Here is a 22,188-nt window from a genome sequence, read left to right on the forward strand (position 1 = left end):
AAAGGCACATAAATTTTACTGTGCTAGTTTGTTCATTGGTAAAATGGGAACAGTGGATTTCCAACCTCATACAATTGATACAAAAACGCACAAAGACAATCGTCATCCTTGGTTACCGAGAGACTACCACCAGACCAGACAACTGATGTAAATGTGAGATAATTTATGTAAACTTTATGAACTCTAAAGTGTGCTTAGGTAAATGTCAGTTTTTTCCTGTTATGTCAGAAGGGGTGGAGGTGCTGATACTATCTGGAATGTATCAGTTTCCCAAACAGCAAATGGATTATACACCACTGAAAATTATGCTATATGCAACTTTTGCCAAAAGTGTCATAAGTAATTTACCCTTAAACTTAATTCTAAATTATATACTATGCCATCCCTATCTTGGACTTGTCCTATTCCTAAAAAGTGACCCTTCATTAAAAATTATTTATTGAATACTTTTATCTATAATCTAAAAGGTGGATTTAACGGGAAAATCAATCAATGCTACTCTGGCTTTACTTTTCTTCCTTCCCAAAACTGACCTTTGAGCTAACAGTTTAACAAACATGACACTTCCTAGCCTGATCCCTTGCTCTCTTGCCCTGTCACCATGCGTACCTCACCAAAGTACAATTCTGTATTATCCTCCTCTATTACTACTCCCACTGTGCTGATTGGGTCCAGTATAAATGAATGTTATCTACTGTTGACTGGTCAATTCACAATGGTCGTTTCAAAAAATCTCCAAATTAAGCTTCACAAACTATCAACCCCTCTTCTCATCCTCAACTGAGGACTTTGCCTCATATTTTACTAAGAAAATAAAGACTAATTAATGTGAACTTCCTTGATACCCCTTTCCTACATTTTGAAACCCCCTGAAATCAACATACCTTCTTTTCACCCTTACTCCAGCCCCTGAAGTGGCCTTTCTCATCAAGGACAAACTTTGCCTACATAAACCATTGATTCCATCCATTTCCATCTCCTCCAGCAGACTTAACAACCACCCTCCTCTCTAATTCCCAATCTCCTCCATTCTAATGGGTCCATCCCTGCTACCTACAAACATAGCTCCTTCTACCATTTGACCCTATAATCCTGTCTAGCTATTGGTCTCATATTTCTTATCCCTTTCACAGCCAAATCCCCAGATTAAGTTATTTAATCTATAGTTGCCTGCATTTCCTTTTCTCTCTCATTTATATTTGGCGTTTGACCTAAGAATTCAACTGAAATTGTTCTTTGGTGCAATGGAATGGACAGTGCAGTGGCTTCAGAATCAGAGGACCTATATTCATATTCCATCAGTGATACTACATGTGTGAAACTGGATCAGCACTTAACCTATATTTGAATTTCAGCTTATTTGTAAAATAAGGCAGCTAGTATATATAGCTTCTAATGGCCTTCTATAGTTCTTGTTTAGTCATTTCAGTCATGAACCTCTCCGTGACCCTATTTGGGTTTTCTTGACAAAAATTCTAGATCTACAACTATTACTCTAAAACTTCCCAAAATTGCTTATTACATCTGCTGGCTTTTCCTTAATCATCCTTCTTGATTTCTCTGTAACATTTGACAATGTTGACCACATTCTCTCTCCAGAATATTCTTTCTGGATTTTTGCTACAATGTTCTTTTGATTCTCCTCCTACTCTTTGATGATAATTTCTTAATCTCCTTTGCTACATCATCATCCATATCATGCCTCCCAAAGAGAGCCATAACTTAAGGCTCTGTCTTAAGTCCTTCTCTCTCTCTGCTCTATTTTGGTGATCTCTTTAGCTCTTTTTTATATAAAAAAACTCCCAGAATTATACACTCAGCCTGTCTATTTTGAGCTCTAGCCTCCCATCATTAATTACTTAATGTACATTCTAAACTGAATGTTCCATAGGCATCTCAAACCCATCATATCTAAAAATAGAACTTACTATCTTTCTCCACAAACAAATCTCTCCTCTAGTCCTAATATTTCCCTTGGTAGCACCATCTTTCTCCTATGCATATAGGTTTATAAACTCAATCACCTTTGATACCTCATTCACTTTCTCACCTTCACCCTAGATTTCCAATCCATTATCAAGTCTTATCCCTTCTTCTACAATTTCACATCTCTATTCCCATCTGCCCTTTTCACAGTCACTATCCTTGTGCATTACTTCACAACTACTGCAAGAACCAATGCTAATTGGTCTTACTGCCTCAAGTCTTTGTACTTTCCAATCTATCTTACATGTAAATCTGTCATGTCATTCTATTTAGTAAACTCCAATGACTTTCTAATCTCTAAGATCAAATACCAACTCCTCTATTTGGCATTTAAAAACCTCTACAACCTGGTTCCAAACTACCTTATTTTCCTTTACACTCTGCCATCAAGCCAAATTGGCATTCCTGCTATTCCTCACCCCTACTCTATTTCCCTTACCCACACCTTTGCAAAAGGTGCATGTTGGAATGCACTCATAGAATCCCTCAATTCTTTCAAGCCTCAGCTCAAGAATTACCTTCTAAATGTGGCTTTCCAAATTTCCCCTATATGCTAGCACTCCCCCTACCCAACACCACCAAATTCCCTTGTTTATTTTGTACATCATCTCCTTCAATAGAATGTAAGTTAGGGGAAGCTAGGCAACTCAGTGGATGGAAAGCCAGGCCACGAATTGAGAGGTCCTGGGTAAAATCTGGCCTCAGACACTGGGCAAGTCACTCAAGTCCAGTTGCCTACCCCCTCACTGCTTTTCCTTCTGCTTTAGAACTGATCCTAGTATTGATTCTAAGACAGAAGGTAGGATTTTTTTTTAAGTACTTAAAGAAAAAACTTTAATTTTTGTCTTAATATGCCAGCTGCCTAGCATACTGCCTAGCATATAGTATGTTCTTAAATGTTTCACTAATTTGATTCACAAACTGGCTGTTAAGCCAACAAATTAAGAAAATACCATCATCATCTTCAAGACTCCATTTTTTCCCCTGCTTCATTTCTTCAATTTCTTTTTTCAGTTCTCCTATATTTTCCATTGCTTTTTTGCGCTGTTCTTCTCTCCATTTTTCCACTCTCTCTTTCCGTTTTCTCATTTCCTCTTCTAATTTATTCTGGTCAAAGTTCTAAAATAGAAAAGAGTTGCTAATTAAACTTCATGTGACATATACCAACTGTGTTTACAACATAAGAAAAGAACTATACACAACTGCTAAATATACATGAGGAACATGTTATCCACACTAAATTATATTAGTTTAAAAGTCTCTTCAACTAAGGAATTTGACTTTAAAGTTCAAAGAAATTTACCAGAATAGTTTTACCTAAATTCAGAGTAGAATCATATTCTATAAGTTATACAGTCTTCTCATGTTGCTTCCACGTAAAGCTCTATTTCCCCACTACAAAGCTGTGAGTAAACCACAATTATCCATATAAATGAAAAGGCAATTTCCATAAATGTCATCTATCCAACTACAAAACTAACTCTTGGTGCTAGCTTCCTGAAACAGGTAACTAGAATTACTTTAAAAGAAAGTATATTGCCATTAAAGTACTTAAAGTTTACCAGATGCACTGAGCTTAAATTAAGAGACCTGAGTTTCAAATCCAGCTACCCCATATACCTTTGTGACTCTAAATAAGTCACTCAGTCTCTCTGAGACTCAGTTTCCTTATCTGTAAAATGAGAAAGTTGGACTAAAGTCCTTCTAGCTCTTTAGCTGTGATCTTGTGATCTTTGTGACACCCAAATGAAATAAGCTTTAGTTCTGAATTTCTCTGTAAGGGAGTGAAAAATAAACTTTAGTTTATTCTCTCTTGTCATTCTGGAAGCAGTTTAATAATACTTTTAGTTATAAATTAGTACACATACGCTAACATCTTTTTCCTTTTCTTCTTCCTTGTCATCTTTTTCTTTTTTCTTGTCTTTAGAAACATCTACACCATCTGTTTTTTCTTTAGATCTTGACCTGAAGAAAAAAAGAAGACATTAATCTGAGATCAACTATATGCTTTTTAGGACATTCATATGAAAATATTTTTACACATTTACACAACAAATTCCCAAGTAGTTAAATAAAGATAACACAACCTACTTTTCATAAATTTGTCTACCAAATACATTAATAATATAGGTTAAAAAGAATTGAAAGTGGTGAATCCATCCATTTCAGATGTGTATATTTAAAGGTTTTACAATCTATCATAATGAAATCAACACCAACTACCATTACAAAGAAAAATAAAAGGCACAATGTTGTAGGAGCAATATCAACTAGGTTCTTGTTACAAAGATAGGCTACTTTGTCACAAAGGCCTGATTTATCCATGTATCTGTTGATGCAGTTTCCTAGTTGCCAAGGTCATAAAAAAGCTAGCCCAGCTTTTTTATTAATCCTTCTACTTGATGGATAGCCTACTGCTGCAGGAGTCATTACGCTGACACGAACTCAAGACATTGACTAGATATGTTTCTAGAGGGACAAGGGAGGTTTTGTTCACATGATACTGCTTATACCCTTGCTGAATATCTTTTCCATGCTAATGCTAAGTAAATCTCTTTTTTGTTAAGTGTTGCATGATACTGAAAAGTCTCATCTTATTTTAAATCAAAACCAGAAATTCCAGACCAGCCCAAGTTGGCTCTGAATCACATTTGGTGTTAAATCAGCAGGTCAAAATCAAAATGAACCCATAATTAAAGTGGAAGAAGGGCTATTAACACTTTCTTCACCAGTCTAAAAGGGAAGGCCAGAGGTTGTTGGGTCTCCTTGAATTTGGGGGAACGCATATTCTCCTCCTGGGGATCCTAATTACTCCCATTTATCAAGTTACTCACAAGTTTGCCTCTTTTTAGCGGGGCCTATGTTTTTGGGAGTTTGGGTCCATTAATGACCAGACTGAGTAAAGTCTTTGGTAGTAACTACGGATGGCTAACCAAACTACTATTAGTTTCTGGAGCTGTAACCACCTCAAAGCAACATCAGTGCCCTTTGTCCAGAATTTCCTACTCTGGACTTCTACTCCTAAATGATCCAAGATAGGATTTTCCAATTGTTAAATGGAAATGGTACATTCGACAACTTGCTTGGTTCCTTGGGCATTAACACTTTTTAAGAAAAGGAACTTATTCTTTTGGAGGCTTAGCATTATTACGGAAAAATAAAATGCTAATAGTTTTTGGTTCAATCATTTTGGAAAACAACAAACATCTAACAAATGTCATAGAAATGTTCATAGGAGGCAGTTAGGTGGATTGAGAGCAAGGCCTAGAGAAGGAAGGTCCTAGGTTCAAATCTGGCCTCAGATACCTCCTAGCTTTGTGACTCTGGGCAAATCACTTAACTCCCATTGCCTAGCCTTTATCACTCTTCTGCCTTGGAACCCATAGAGTGTTGATTCTAAGGTGAAAGGTAAGGGCTTAAAAAGAAAAAAGAAAATGTTCACACCCTGTAACCCTGAAATTCCATTATTTGGTTTAAACTCTACTGAGATAGGGGAAAATCTGTAGAAAAATATGCCAAGTAGTAGTATATGTTATGGCAAAAAGCTAAAAACAAATTATGTATGCAGTGATTAGGAAAACAGTTGAAAAATTATAACATGAATATAATAAAAATTATCTAAGAAAACAAACATTAAGAATTCATAGAAAAGGGGGCAGCTGGGTAGCTCAGTGGATTGAGAGCCAGACCTAGAGACGAGACGTCCTAGTTGTTCAAATCTGGCCTCAGACACTTCCCAGCTGGGTGACCCTGGGCAAGTCACTTGACCCTCATTGTCTATTAAAAAAAAAAAGATTTAAAAGAAATATGGAAAGATACAAGATGACAGCAAAAAAGATTTAAAAATATGCACACTGAATAAAATTATGTAAATAAGTACAATAAAATTCATGTTAGATACATATGCTGACTTTGTTCAAATGTTTGGTTTAACAAGTGACCAAACAAGGGAAAAGATTATTATTATGTATATAATCATTTTTTTGTTTTTATTTTGCTTATTTGGTCTTTTTGTATTTTCTCTCTTGTGTTCTTATTCATATCTTTTTAATGTTCATGCTTTATTGATAGAAGGCAAAACAAAATGTTAAAAGAGTAGAATTTTTTTTTTTAAGAAATGAGAAAAATGACCTGGTCCTATGCTAGAATGATGCTATGGATAAGAATATTACCTATTCTCTGCTTTCTTATTTTTGCCAGGACTAGAGGATCGGGATCTTCTTCCTCGGCTTCTGCTTCTTGACCGTCTCCTGTCTCGACTTCGAGATCGTCTCCGCTCTCTGCTTCTCTCTCTCTCTCTACTTCTTGACCGTCTAAGAAAGGAAAAAATCATCAATTTAGCGGCATGTCATTTGAAACCTGTGGTTACTTCAAATCGCTTTTCCCCAATTATGTTCAACTCATAATAACCAAGAAAAAGCTTAAACAAAATGGAGAAAGCCGACCTTGAAGCAAGCCTGGGTTCATTCAATTGTGAGGACCTTCAGGGAAGGAACGACCTTTTGCCTTTCTCTTTATCTCCATTTGCTTAGTACACTGCCTGGTACTGAGTAGGTCCTTAAAAAATGCTTACTGATTCACACTTTTGCATGCAGTCTCCCCCAATTAGAATGTGAGCACTTTGAAAGCAAAGTCTGCCTTTTTGTTTTGTTTTGCCTTTGTATCCTGAGACCTTAGCACAGGGTCTGGTAGATAGTAATTAATAAAAGCTTGCTGACTGTTTGCTGTCATTGACACATCCTATTTGGGTCAATTATTTAAGCTTACAGTGCTCTAAACAACTCTTTAAAATCAGGTTTAAAATCAGGAAAAACTTGCATTGGTCAAGGGAGCTTATTCATCCAGGAATTCCCTACACCAATGAAATCACAGATCTAGTCCCTTTGTCTTCCCTTTAATAAACATCATTTGAGTGTCATGAATAAAAATGATAGCTTCAATGCCAATCAACTAAATAAGAATGGAGCAAGTGAAAAGCTAACATATTATTTTATCTTTTAAGCAACTAGTCAAGAAAATGTTTTTTAATTACCATCAAGAAGTTTCTATAAAAGTAGCATACTATTATTATGCTATTTATAGTTCTAATGTTAAGGAGAATTAAGGAAGGGATGCTATGGCAAGTCAATGACAAGAGAAGGGAAAGACAAGGAATAGATTTTGGAAAATACAGGAAGGGAAATAACAATATGATCCAGTCGGAAAATTAAATTGGCTCCAGACACCCAGGTCATGTTGATCTTTCTGGGAAAAAAAAAATTGAGAAGCCTAGAAACAGGCTTGCAGAGCAAGGGTATAAAATAAATGATAGGGTGGTTAACAAAAAAAAAATTATTATTTGCAGATTTTAAGCAAAACAAAGCTGTACAAATATCAATATCATTGTATTTCTCAGCATTTAATGAGTATAACCTTTGATAAAAACAGGTAGCATGGCGGCTGCTAACTGAAACAATGGATAGAGCACTGAGTCTGGAAGACTTGAATTCAAATTTGATCTCAGAAATTTACTAGCTATGTGATCTTAGGCAAATCACTATTACCTGTTTGACTTAAGTTTCCTCATTTATAAAAGGTGGATAATAATTGTTCTTAACACTTATTGTGAGAATCAAATGAGATAATAATTGTAAAATGTTTAGCATAGTGCCTGGCACAGAATAAATACTATATAAATGTCAGTGATTAGCTATTATTAATTATGCTAATAACTCATACCTATATAACATTTTAATATCTACTAGATAGAATGTCGTGCCTATAGGAAAATGAACTATAATAGTGACCTCACTTTTCTTCCAATAGAAAGAGATGTTCAAATTGATATTACAAAGCCAAATTATTCATATTCTCCATGTTCCAGGAGGACCCCTATATAGTAACAAAAAACTGTTTCAAGAATTGAGTTAAATCTGATTAAAACCAAGTTGCTGAGAAAGACCTGAATTGGTAGACTCTTAGATAAGAGATAACAATTAGATAACAATGTGGATTTACTCAATAAATCACATTACAATGTAATTTACTAAGAGACTGAGTGAATGTTTGTTAAAACAGTTATATTAGTAGAGGTGGGGGATAGTTTAGGGGGTGCAGGGACTCTGGTGCACCAGGGGTTTGGGAACCACATCTGAAGATTCATTTAAAAATTATCTATTTTGAGCATGTTCTGATGCTAAGTTATAGAAACAGGTATTTATCATTTTTTATTAAACAAGAGAATCTAACTCTAAAGTTACCCTATATGTTCATAAATTCAGAATCCTGAGGTTTGAATTAGTTCTCACCATATAACCTAGTTATTGGCAATTCAAATTTTTAGTGATTGTATTAAATTGTATTGATTTATTTTCCAAGCAATTTTAGGGAAAGATGTTACCAATTACAGACCAGAAAAAGAAAATCTGTCAAGAGACACTGCTCTGAGAGCCAAGCATGATTCAAAAAGGCCTAAGGGGAAGATGACAGTAATAGAAAATGTCCCCAGAAATCAGATGGCTACATCATGAGACTCTTGAGTCCTTGGATAGAATGGAACAGTGGAGCTTGTGTTACATATCTCTATCATGGATATGATCATTCCTATGTGCCATTATTTTATTTTATTTGTAAGATCCTTGTGCCAAAAGGGGGAGTGCCCCCTAATGGGGCTATGTGTCAATGTACTTATCAACCAATTTTCACATCATATTAAGAAACATCCAAGCATCATAGTTAGACCCTTCATGAAATGTACAGGACCTTAAGGTCCTTATGTATCCTGGTGAGCCAATCTTGAAATGTATAGATATAGTATCTGGAATGATTCACAGGGGGAAAGAGTATGTCTCCCAATGAATCATAAGGGGAAATAAAGAAAATTAATTTTGAATTGTGGGAAGTTCTATATGAAACCATTCTTAGTTCTATATGAAACCTCAGGCTTCAAAGGTCAGCTAGACTCCAAGATAAAAGTAATTTACTTCCCAGACCTCAAGGCATCTCAGTGGGCTGGCTTTTGTGAGATGGAGGGTAGAGACCTGCTCCTTATTGATCTATAAACAGGAACTCTCTTAGGTAAGGGAAGTTGGCAAGCTCTAGCTATTGAACTTCACAGCCAGGTGGCTGGAAAGTTTGTGCTATTATCTTTCTGGTGAGATTCATCTCTATGTGAGGAACTAAAAAGACTTAAATATCTAAGAGTTTCTTAGCTAAAAATAGGAACTAAGAATTTAAAGAATGTCTTTATATGAGAAGGGGGTGGGGTAGGGGAGGGAAAGAACATGAGTCTTATAACCATAGAAAAACACTCTAAATAATCTATTTAAATTTAAAGAAAGAAAGAAAGAATATCTTTATAAGATATTCTTATAGAATTTCCAGATTTCTAAAAGAATCTCCAAATAACAGAATACATAAAGAGATTTTGAGCTGGTAAACTCCTTGCCTAATTGAAGTCCAAGAAGATGTAGGTTCAAATCTCACCTTTGGATAAGTACTCTGTGCTCCAGACAACTCTCAAAGTAACTTATAAATTATAGGGAAGGTATGGGTCTGCCCTTATAGACAGTTTCCATACTTGGGAATTCCCTATATCAAACAATGAAAAGGTCCAATCTCTATATCCATAGAATAGGTGCCACTTAACTTTAGTTTATCACATCCTTTTTGAAATATCACCACTAACCTTAGGCGTTTTCTGTCTCGAGATCGAGACCTTCTTTTATCCCTACTTCTTGATCTTTCTCGCCTTCTATCTCGGTCTCTGCTTCTTGAACGTCTATCATCTCCACGTTTAGTTCTTTTATCAGATGGAGAACGACTCCTAGAGCGGCTTCCAGATCGACCCCGGGATGCAGATCGTTTCCTATAGTGCCTACAGTTTTGACAATACATAATAATTACATTTATCAAAATCAAAACAAAAAAGTATACGATTAAAAAGACTACCTTTTTTTACATTAATTTTAAAGGAATGGGGACAAGAGAATGAACATATTAACAACTGATTATCATGTAAGCAAGTAGAGAGAATATCATATTGGGAGGGAAACGATCTAATAGAATTTATACAACCTAAACAGTTCTTAATAGTATTAAATTAACAGAAAGTGGTAGTAATAGTCCATATTATTTTATAAACAGATTACAAACTTTTGTTTTTTGCTTTTGTTTGGATAAATCAAGCTTTAACTTTCTTTAGATATGTTTATAATAAAAATTATTTTTATGAAAATAAAATAACACAAAGACTACAGCAATATAACTGAAAGAATAAAAATATGTCGTTATAATGACTGTTTAGTAAAAGAGATAGGAAAAAGTACTGCCTTCCTTCTATGCAGAGTTAAAAAGATATCTGCAGATCATTAAATATTGTCAGGCTTGTTTCTGTGGTTAGTTGAGTTTTAATTGTTTTTAAATCTTTCTTTTAAAATCTTTGTTACAAGGGATGGCTCACCAAGAAGAGGAAAAGAGAAAGAGAGTCAGAAACAAATGACAAATATTAAAAAGTTTTTTAAAGAAAAGTTCACTGGAATAGAAGTCAGGAGACTTGGTCTATGCTACTATGTGATATCTGACAGGTCTCAATCTCTCTAGGCATAGTTTCTATTCTTTAAAAATGAAGGGGTTGGTAAAAATGATCTCTAAGGTTCTTTCCATTCCAAAATCAATTTATTTACTCATCTTTTAATACTCATTATACTTTAGTACTTTTATCCATCTTTCCTAAGTTGTACCAGTTGAAGGTAATATAAAGGCAAAAATGAAACAATTTTTGCTTTTAAGGAGTTTACTTTCTATTGGAGAAGACAAAGTATACCACGTATACAAATTGTTACAGTTTCAATGACAAGAGAATTCCCACCAATAGATTTCAAACTATCAATACCCATTCCAACTTGTGTTAATTTTATAGAAAGTTTGCCATGGAGGAGTCCCTCTAGCATATTGGAGGCCTTCTGCTTTTTCCCCCTCATGTTATAAGGGTACAGGAACTTGAAACATCTAATTGTCGGCCTTCATTCTAAATTCATGATACGTCCATATAATTCCTTGATTCTCTTTACTCAGTTAACAACCCCTTTTTAAAACGCAAGATACCATACTAAGGGATATAAAGAAAAGCAATGACAGCCTCTACTCTCAAGGAGCTTATATTCTAATAGGGGAATGACATGTAAATGAATTGGAACATATGAGACTATTATTATTACATAGAGCAGATAAACAATAACATAAGAAGAAGGCGGCAGCTAGGTGGTTCAGTAGATTGATAGCCAGGCCTAGAGATAGGAGGTCCTGGTGTCCAAATCTGACCTCAGGCAGTTCCTACCTGGGGAATTCACTTAACCCCTATAGCCTAGCCCTTACTGTTCTCTACCTTGGATTCAAGACATAGTATTGATTCTAAGACATGTAAGGGTTTAAAAAAAAATTAGTGGGAAAGGCTCTGCAAGCTAGAACAAAAAAAAAATTTTTTTTTTTAATTCTACAAAAAGTATTAACTGAGCTGAGTGTTGAAGGAAGCCAGGGATTCGAAGAGGCAGAAGTTGCGAAAAAGAGAATCCCAGGACTGGAGGGCAGTCTGGCGGACCTAAGGTAGGTTAATAGTAAATAGAGAAGCAAATCAACTTTGAAAATAATATGCTGATTTAATCATATATTTTAAAAGAAGAGCCAAATGTTAGATTCACACTTTCATTTATAAAGCTCTTTTTATATTTTACTTTGTTCATGGAAATGCTCATCTTTTTCAGTGTCTGTCAAGTTCAGAATTTTAAAAGAGACTGACAACTCTGAACAGAACAGTTTCAGTTGAATGATGAAGTAGAAAGGTAGCCTGGAGAGATTAAAATGTTGTAGCTGGTTCACACTCCATTGCCTTTTGTGTAAAATGTATGTTTACAGTGGTGGTGTTCCATTTTTTTTATCATATAGGAACATCATATAATATCCATATTATAAAAGTCAGTAAAAGCAACACATAGACTAATCTACTCCTCCTGTTCAACTCTAGGCCCAGTCACCTTTGGATAATCTCTATAGGCTGTATAAATAGATGCATGTTGAAATCTGGGCAATAGATATTCTTAATGTACCTTAGTCTTTCCTATATGGATGGACAGACTAAACTTCTTTGAGTACAGATCTCATTCAGAAGGTTAAATTTTCTATATTGTTCTGGGGGTTGGCATAATTAACATATTTTCTGCAAACTGTAACACCTAAAGGTCCTCATCATCCACAGAAATATCTTTCCAACAAGGATTCTGCACTGGCTCTTTTTCATCACAGTGGCGAATTCCATGACTGATCTTATGTTTCCCTGCCTATTCCTCTCTTATTATCATAAAGTCATTAAAAATATCTATGTTGCTATACTTTCCAAGGAGTATGGATGAGTTTGATATATGGATGGTATAAGGATGATATTAAAAATTAAGCAATTATAATAATAAAGAGTAATAATGTATTACTCTTAAGAAATTAGAAATTATATTAATTTAGAGATAAGTAGAGAAGCTGGCTTTTACAATGGGAAATATATTGTTAAAAACAATCTGTAAGGTGATGTTTTCTACAAGATATACATTTTGTAATCAACAAACAATGAATACAATAGGATCTCATATTCTTTACATCTTTTAGTTAAATGTGAATTGGAAAGAATGGCCTATGTTAATATCACATGAAAATTCACTAATATCCTCATTAATTATGCCCTCGATTTGTATACAGACAGTTCATATAAAGATTTTGCATAGATTGGAGAGTAGTAATATAGGTCAATAGTTATGAAGTTCTCAGTCACTTTTTTGAGCTTTTAGCAAGATCTGAGACATTTTCCATGCCTCCATCACTTCATTGTGACAATTAGTTTACACTAATTAAATTTTAAAATGAAATTAGTCAGTTATTTCTGTTGTTATTTCTCATGAAGTAAAAAAAGTACATACAGAATAAATGAGACAGCTAAATACAAAGTACTAAAAGAGAGACTGAATATTAGCAGTTGCAGAAATCAAGAAAGGCTTTGTGTGAGAAAGTTGTTCTTTGAACTGAGTCTTGAAGGAAGTGAAGGCTTCTAAGAGGTAGAGGTGAAAAAAAGGAAATTCCAGGAATGAAGGACAGTCAGTATAAAAGGCCTACAGAGGCAGGAGATGCTCTCCTGGGTATGAGGAACAGAGAAAAGGTTGGTTGGACCAAAGAAGGTGGAAAATAATGCATAATGAATCTAGCTAGATAGGTCAGGGGAACCAGGTTGTGAAGGGTTCCTTAAGGCCCTGGTATTATATCTTATTCTAGAGGCAATAAGGAGTTCATCAAATAGGAAAAAGATATGATCAAATTAGCACTCAAGGAAAAATCTATTTGGCAGCTGTGTGGAAGACAGATTGGAATAGGAAGAGATGTGAAATAAGGAAACCAATTAGGGGATCATTGCTATAGTCCAAGCAAAAAGTGATAAGAACCTGAGTTAAGGAAGTAGCTGTATGAACAGAGAGAAACGGTCAGATATGGGAGATGTTGGAGAGGTAGAAAACACAAGATTTGGCAACTGAATTGGTTCTATGGAGTGAGGGAGAAGTTTACAAATCTGTAAGACTAGAAGAAAATACATTTTATTATACACAGCTTAACAATTTGCAAATAACTCATGGTCTTAAAAATATGGTCATGAGGGGCAGCTAGGTGGCACAGTGGATTGAGAGCAGGGCCTGGAGTCAGGATGTCCAAAGTTCAAATTTGACCTCCGACACTTCCTAGGTCTATGACTCTAGGCAAGTCACTTAACATCAATTATCTAACCCTTACTACTCTTTTGCCTTAGAACTGTTACTTAGTACCAATTCTAAGATGGAGGGTAAGAGTTTATATTATATTACATACATATATTACATATAAATTATATATAAAATCATGAAACCTACATAAATTCCTTTGCATGGCTAATACATAAAACCAACTACAGTTAATCATCCTACCTGTTTGACACCAAACTAAGAACCAGGTCCAATAACTTCCACTGAAATTCATATACTTAAAAATCAACATATTTTTAAAAATAACAATATAATTACTGTCTCTGAGATCCCCAATAACATGGGGATGATAATACTTCTAAAACAAAGTCATAATAAACCCACATAAATTATCAGCATTCCTATGTGTTTCCAACAAAACCCAGCAGCAAGAGTTAGAAAGAGAAACTCTATTTAAAATTAACTCCAGAAAAGATAAAATAACTGAGAATCCACTTGCCAAGACAAATTCAGTAATTATATGAATAAAACTACAAAACACTCTTCACACAAATAAAACTAGATCTAAACAACTGGAAAAACATCAATTGCTCATAGGTAGGATGAGTTAATATAATAAAAATGACAATCCTGGCTAAATTAATTTATTTATTCAGTGCTATATCTATCAAACTACCAAAATACTTTTTATAGAATTAGAAAAAATTATTACAAAGTTCATCTGGAAGAACAAAGGATCAAGAATATCAAGGGAAATAATGAGAAAAAATGTGAAGGATGGAGGCCTAGCTTTACCAGGTCTCAAACTATACTATAAAGCAGTGATCATCAAAACGATATGGTACTGGCATAGAGATAGAAGGGTGGATCAATGGAATAGACTTGCGGTAAATGACAGTAGCAAAATAGTGTTTGATGAACCCAAAGATCCCAGGCTTTGGGAGCAAGAACCCACTATTTGACAAAAACTGCTGGGAGATATGGAAAACAGTATGGGAGAAATTAGGTTTAGATCAACATCTTATACCCTACACCAAGATTAACTCAGAGTGGGTAAATGATTTAAATATAAAGAGGGAAAATATAAACAAATTAGGTGAACACAGAATAGTTTATCTGTCAGATTTATGGGAAAGGAAGGAATTTAAGACCAAATAGAAGATAGAAAACACTACAAAATATAAAATGAATAATTTTGATTATATTAAATTTAAAAGTTTCTGTACAAACAAAACCAATGCAACCAAAATTAGAAGGGAAGCAACAAATTGGGGGGGGGGGGTTTATAACAAAAACCTCTGACAAAGGTCTCAATTCTCAAATTTATAAGGAGCTAAGTCAGTTATCTTTAAAAAGATCAAACCATTCCCCAATTGACAAGTGGTCAAGGGATATGAATAGGCAGTTTTCAGATAAAGAAATCAAAACCATGAATAAGTACATGAAAATGTTCTAAATCTCTCATAATTAGAGAAATGCAAATAAAAAGGTACCCCCTCACATCCAGCAGATTGGCCAATATGACAGTAAAGGAAAATAATAGATGTTGGAGGGGTTGTGGCAAAATCGGGACACTAATGCATTACTGGTGGAGTTATGAATTAATCTAGCCATTCTGAAAGGTGACTTGGAATTATGCCCAAAGGACTTTAAAAGAATACATATCCTTTGATCCAGCAATACCATGCTGGGTTTGTATCCCAAAGAGATAATAAGGAAAAATATATGTACAAAAATATTCATAGCCACATTCTTTGTGGTGGCAAAAAAATTGGAAAATGAGGGGGTATCCCTCAATTGGGGAATGGCTGAACAATCTGTGATATAGGATGGTGATGGAATTTATTGTGCTGTAAGGATTGATGATATGAAGGCTTCCTTTATGAACTGGGAGAACCTCAATGAACTGATGCAGAATGAAATGAGCAGAACCAGAAGACCATTGTATACAAAAAGTAAAACACTGTGGAAAAATCCATTTTAATGGGTTTTGCTACTAATAGCAATGCAACAAGCCAGGACACTCCTGAAGGACTTATGTAAAAGAATGCTATCCACATTGAAAGAAAGAACCTACAGGAGTAGAAATGCAAAAGCAAAATATATGACATCATTTATCACATGTATATATGGGAATTGTGATTTGGGGTTTAGGCTTTAAAAAATTGCTCTATAGCAAAAATGAATAATATGGAAATAGGTATAAAGTGATAACATTTGTACAACCCAATGCAATTGCTTGTCAGCTCTGGGAGGGGGGAGCAAAGAGGGTAGGAAAACAAATTAAATCATGTAAACATAGAAAAATATCTTTAAAATAAATAAATGATAAAAAAAAGTCATATTAAGATTACAATGAGATAATGTATGTAAAGCACATTGAAAACTTCAAAGTACTATGTGAATGTCTATTACAATGATTATCATTATAAGGGAGAGAAGAAAGCCTAAGAAGTTTTGGGGAATTTTATTGCCAATATATAAGAAGGAATGTTTTTTGTTGGGTTTTTTTTTTTGAGGGGGGAGAAATGGCAGACTATGGGCATGAAACACCCCCATATGTTGGTTAGGTTTTTGTTTGAGGTAAATTCTTACTTTCTAAGTAACTTTAAGACAGAGGGGGAAGGGCTATGCAAATAGGGCTAAATGACTTACCCAGGGCCATAGGGCTAGGAAGTGTCTGAGACCAAATTTGAACCAAGGTCCTCCTGACTCCAGGACTGGCATTCTATTCATGAGACACCTAGCTTCTCCATGTTGATTAGTTTTAATGAACCCCTTCCCTATCTCTCCTCTTATTATTTGATATAAGGGATGACTCTCTGGAAAAATGAGAGAGAACATTTATTTTTTTAAAAGTGGATTTTCTTACTCCTGCTCTTTCCTTCATTGACTAGTGGTGGGATAGAACATTCATTTATAGTGTAGCATACCAGGTATATTAGCATCTTGAAAGTATTATTGATGTATTGATATTGTATCTTGTGTTTATATACCAGACTCATGGTCCTGTTACTTCTTGATTATTGTATTTCCAAATCTTCAGTCCAAAGGAAAAAAGAATTCCTGAACAGGGCATTATTTGCCACAGGGTCCTAGCTCCCACCTTGTTAGACCACATTCCATACCAAGTCACATGTATGACTAACCCCCTCCTCTATGATTATGTGGTTGTTAATTGAGCCAATGTTAAATCATATGCCATGTCACATTTTCATTAGTTACCTTGCACTCCACATTCCTAGATTCTTCAATAAAAGTTTGGGAACATGTGAAGCTCAGAGAATACTATCAGAGGAGCTCACTGGATTCCATATGCTTTAACTCTTTGTCTCTGACTCTTTGTTCCTTAGTTAGGCTCTTTCTCTCTCTATAATCCCTTCATCCATTTTCCCTCAGTCTCCATTCTCCGCCCACAAAGATATTAAGTAGGAACTGCAGGCAGCTCCTACATATAGTAATTTCACTGAGCACTTACTATGTGCATAGCATTAATACTAATCAATGAACAAGCATTTATTAAACACTATTATAATATAATCCCAGCACTATGCTAGGACCTGGAGATACAAAGAGAAAAAATGAAATGGCCTTCCCTCAAGAAGTTTTAGATGGATATGGAAGAAAGCAAAGTTAGAACATGGACACAAATAAGCACAAAATATAAACTAAGTATTTTCAAGACAGAGTGCTAAGAACTAAAGGGAATGAGGAACTGTCTCATGTAGAAGGTATCACCTGAGCCTCTTTGAAGGAAGTTAGGGATTCTACAAGGCAAGTTGGGAAACCAAGAGGCCCACTTATATACAAAGACAAGAAGTGAAATGGAATATACAGGGAAAAGTTAGCAGGTTATTTTGACTATAATGAACAGATGGTACTGTAGAGAAGAATGCCTTAAAATAAATCTGGGAAGGTAGAAAGAAGCCTTTTGCAAGGCTTTAAATATAAAAGTGAGGACTATATTTTTCCTCAAAGCAATGGGAAACCACTGAAAATTTCTGAGTAAGGGGATGACAAGGTCTGATCTGTGTTTTACTACTATTAGTTTGTCAGCTATGAGGAGTATGGAGAGGTTAGGAGGTAACTACAATAGGACATATGAGAGGTCATAAAACCTGACCTAGCAGAGAGAATGTGAGTGGAGAGAAAAAGAAGCCCAAGGGATGTTGAAAAGATAGGACTTACCAGATTTGGCAAATGATAGGATTGTAGGGTTGCAGGAAGAGTCAAAGGTGACATCAAGATGACAAATCTGGGTCAATGACAGTATAGCAATGTCATTTACAGAAATGAAGAAGTATGGGGGAGGCCATATTCAGTTTAAGATGACATTCAGGTTACATTGGCATGCAGAGAACATGGTCTTAGAGTGTTATAACATCTGAAAGAATACTATCAATGGCCATTTCCTTTCCCAATGGTAAGGATCCAGGGGGTCTCAGTGCATCTAGTCCATTACAAGCAGAGGTGCTAGGATTCCTCTTTTGCTTTAGATTTAAGTGATTTTGATTAAATTAAACACCCAGCTGATGTCATCAATTAATTTCAGATGCTTAAAAACATGTATTTCTCCAATTTTCCTGACTGGTTTTATTTTTATTCTAACTGTTCTATTTTATATCACATCTAATGTTGTAAGCCACTTAAAATCCATATTAATTAAATGGGCCTAGGGAGGATATGCATCTAAAATGAAGAAGGTAGCACCTATTTTTTTAGTATGTCAACTTTTTCTTTATATATATATTTAACTTGACTACATAAAGACTACTGTACTGTATTATAAAGATGATTTACTGTGTTTTAACTAAAATTAAAGCCAGATAAGGATAAGAATAAGAATCACTACTTGTCATAAAGACATGACATCCAAAGGAACTAAATAGTTCCCTACAGTTCCTATAGATATACAAGTCCTTTCCATTTAGGCTAGAAAACAAGCATAATTATCTTTACTTTTAGAATCACCAATCTAAATCTAACCTAAAGTTTTTGACAGGATCTAATCATTCTGATCAAGAAATTTTCTTATCTCTCAGATATTTGAAAAGTTGGGATCAGAAAGCAAAGGGAAAACCAATCCTGAGTAAAGCTTACCCTACCAAACATCACCACTGGACATCTCTTTAGATGGCACACACTCATTCTTTGTTGTTGTCACTGAAGTTTAATGATTCTTCTTTATTAGAGAACATTAGAGAAAACCCATAATGTGACATGGGCAGTTCAATCTTAATGAAACAATTTTTTTTAACCCTTACGGTCTGTTTTAGTAATAACTCTGAAGGGAAAGGGCTAGGCAAACTAGGGCTATGTGACTTGCCCAGGGTCAGAAGCATGAGGCCAGATTTGAAACCAAGTCCTACCAACTCCAGAACTGGGGGCTCAATCTCTTTTAGGGTGTAAAAACTGTGTTGATTTTCATTATTGGAAGCATGGTGCCTTGCACACCTTTAGTAAATTTTTCCTGAAATAATTTGAATCATTCATTTAATAAGTATCATATGTCTTCAGGCCCCAAGGTGGCCAAACAAAGTATGCATACAAATACCAGTAACATAAAGTCCAGTTCGGAAAATGATTCCCTTATAGTTGGTATGGCTTTTCAATTCAAGTGACTCACGGGAGAGCATTGGCCTGGAAGTAGTAGTTATAAAAACGAAAACGGTCGATTTGGGCCCTTAAATACATTAATCTAGAGGGCCCAAAGCAAGGCATAATCTACGGCAAAATAAGAAAAGTGGATGGGAAGCCAAAAGCAAGAGTGTAAGGGGTTGGGGTGCTTTTCTGGAGCAAAGGATTCAAGGCTAAGCAGCCTTGAGGTTTCTATAACTTCCAGCAGTTGACAATAAAGATTAACAAGGCCTTCCGCCAGCGAGAAGGAATCACTCCAGGGCGCCCAGGTGAGCTGAGCCCGGGAAGAGGCGCGGGCCGCGGGCGATGCCCCGCTCTTTGGAGGTTGTAGGGCCCGTCTTACACTCGGGGCAAAGCGGCCCCGCGGCCGCCTCGGACCCCGGGCCTCGCAGTGCCCTGAAAGCCCCTCATGCCTCCGCCTTCACTTTCCCCTCGAATAGGGTTCCCTGCGACCACCTTAAGTCCTTCAACTCACCGTGATTCCCGGCCCATGGCGCCGCGTCGAGGGTAGGCGGGCGGATAGGCCACGGTTTCTCTGTTTTCCGGAATATGGGATCGCTCAGACGGAGATACGAGACACAGTGCTAAACAGAGGCAGCAGCCATTATAACGCGGGCCAACGATGACCGGAAGTACCAGCGGCTGGAGCGGGAGCCCACCGGGAGTGGCGAGCGCGGGAGGGCGCCGCCGCAACCTCACTGCTTCCCCCTAGCGAGCGGAGGCCTCCCGGGCACCCTGAGCCAAAGTTCTGCCGAGAGAGGGGGAGGTCGGCTAGAAACTATCACTTAACCCCAGTTGTCTAGTCTTTACAGATATTCAGTATCGATTCTAAGACAAAAGGTAAGGGTTTGGTTTTTTTAATTGGTGATGGACAAATATGCAAAACAAGATACACATTTTTGGACATGGTCAGTAATGAGAATTTGTTTTGCTTGACTATGCTTATTTGTTGTTTTTCCTTTTAATCAGAAAGAGGAAAAATTAATATTTACAATTGAAAAATGAGTAAAATTTAATTTTAATAAATAAATAAGCATACTGTGTGACCGTGAGCAAGTCAGTTCCCAATGCCCAAAGCAAGTCCCCCTTTTTTCCTCCAGAAAAAAAGGCTTAAAATAAAAGAGAGCTGCCATTCTGCATCAGTGGAGGGAATTCACACAATAAGAATTCCCAATATGATTGGGGATGTAGACTAAACGATCACCCTAATGCAATTATCAATAATATGGAAATAGGTCTTGATCAATGACACAAGTAAAACCCAGTGGAATTGCAAGTTGGCTGGGGGTTGGGGGGTGGAGAAGGGAAAGAACTTGAATCATGTAATCATGGGAAAATACTCTAAATTAATTAATTAAATAAAATTTTTCAATTAAAAAAATAATTCCCCATGCTAAGAAATTACAGTCTTGAACTTGTTACTTATTATTAGCAGTAGCAATAAATAATTTACATTTTGTAGTATCTTAAGATTTACAAAGTGCTTTCTTCACAACATCCCTGTGAGATAATATGAAATTTTTCATTTCCATTTTAGAGATTCAGGCTGAGATTGAGGCTGAGATGAAGCCATTTGCCCTTGAACATCTAAATATATTTAACATTTTTTTTCTCCCAAGCACTGAACAGGATTGTAGCAGAATCTTGATAAATGTCAGCTACAATGAATTTTTATATTTATATGTCATGTTTTCATACATCACCTTTCTTGCCTCCCCTATTTATTTTTTTTTATATTTTTCCATGTTTACGTGATTCATTTTCTTTCCCTCCCCCTACAATTCATTCTTCCCATCTTGATTTCTGTCCTTTTGTGACACTTTGCAATGATTGGTGGGAAGGATATTCAGAAGGCTCCTGCTACTCTGCTGCCATCTTAGCTCTGCTCCCCTTACCTTCCCTTAGAAAGGGTAAACATAACCAAAAAGTGCAACCCCTCCTGCGCTAATGGAGACTGGGAGTCATTACAAGTGACAATTTCATTGTATTATCGTAATGCCACAGTCAAAGGTCTTTGAATGATCTTAGAATATGAGAGAAATGCCAAAAGACTAGAGAAAAGAAAATGTCCTGATTTTCATAAATAGAAAATTTTAAGCCTTGACTTTATATCTGGCAAAATTCTAGAATATTATTTCATGCTTCAGTTTTTTCACTATTCAATTGGACCTGGTGACTTGAAGCTATCAAATGCAAGTTCTTATTTCAGACCATATATCATCTGTTATTTTTGTTAAGAGCATCCCAGTTCTTCTATCAATTTGCAACCTTGAAGGCATACTGAACTCTGTATCTTTATTCTTTATTCTCTATGGTACTGGCTGCCAACTCTTATAGATCCTACATCTTTATTTCTATCTCTTTCTCTCAACTTAACCCTCTGAGATTTTAAAAGAGTATATGTCATAAACTGTAAGAGTTAAAATGGTTGAAGACTTAAATTGTAGTGAGTAAAATAGTGGAAGATGTAAATTGTAGTAGATATAAGAGTGGGTGAGTAAATTTGACTGCAGGAAATATGTTTTCACTACAGTGTCTTGTTTCAAATCAAATATATAAGGTGGTCACCAGGGAAATATTCCCAATTATTCAAATATACCCAAGTCAACTGGGATTTATAGAGATTTTAATTAATAATACAATGAGGAATCAAAGAAAGAGAGAGAGAGAGAGAAAGGAAATAATGAGAAAGGGATAAGCCAGCCCTGGCCAGTCCTGGCCAACTCAGGCCTAAGCCCTAAGAGAAAAAATCAGTCCGTCCTTAACTCACCACAAGATCTGTCTAAGCAAGGATTCTAGTGACATCTCAGCTGACTTC

At 35.8% G+C, this 22,188-nt stretch overlaps 1 protein-coding gene across 2 annotated transcripts in view; it reads right to left on the reverse strand.

Annotated features, from left to right (window-relative positions):
* The window catches only part of DDX46 (DEAD-box helicase 46), a 54,343-nt gene extending 34,292 nt beyond the window's left edge, over nt 1-20,051 (reverse strand). For both annotated transcript variants that reach the window (XM_056811105.1, XM_016427841.2), the window contains exons 1-5: nt 19,846-20,051; nt 9,653-9,841; nt 6,159-6,299; nt 3,855-3,951; nt 2,940-3,105 (exon numbers count right to left, since the gene is read on the reverse strand). In XM_056811105.1, coding sequence (XP_056667083.1) covers nt 2,940-3,105; nt 3,855-3,951; nt 6,159-6,299; nt 9,653-9,841; nt 19,846-19,862 — 610 coding nt within the window. In that variant the 5' untranslated portion in view covers nt 19,863-20,051. The remainder of the gene's footprint in view (nt 1-2,939; nt 3,106-3,854; nt 3,952-6,158; nt 6,300-9,652; nt 9,842-19,845) is intronic.
* Between the last annotated feature and the right edge of the window lie 2,137 nt (nt 20,052-22,188).

The sequence above is a fragment of the Monodelphis domestica genome, chromosome 1, assembly GCF_027887165.1.
Source record: "Monodelphis domestica isolate mMonDom1 chromosome 1, mMonDom1.pri, whole genome shotgun sequence".
Classification (NCBI taxonomy): domain Eukaryota; kingdom Metazoa; phylum Chordata; class Mammalia; order Didelphimorphia; family Didelphidae; genus Monodelphis; species Monodelphis domestica.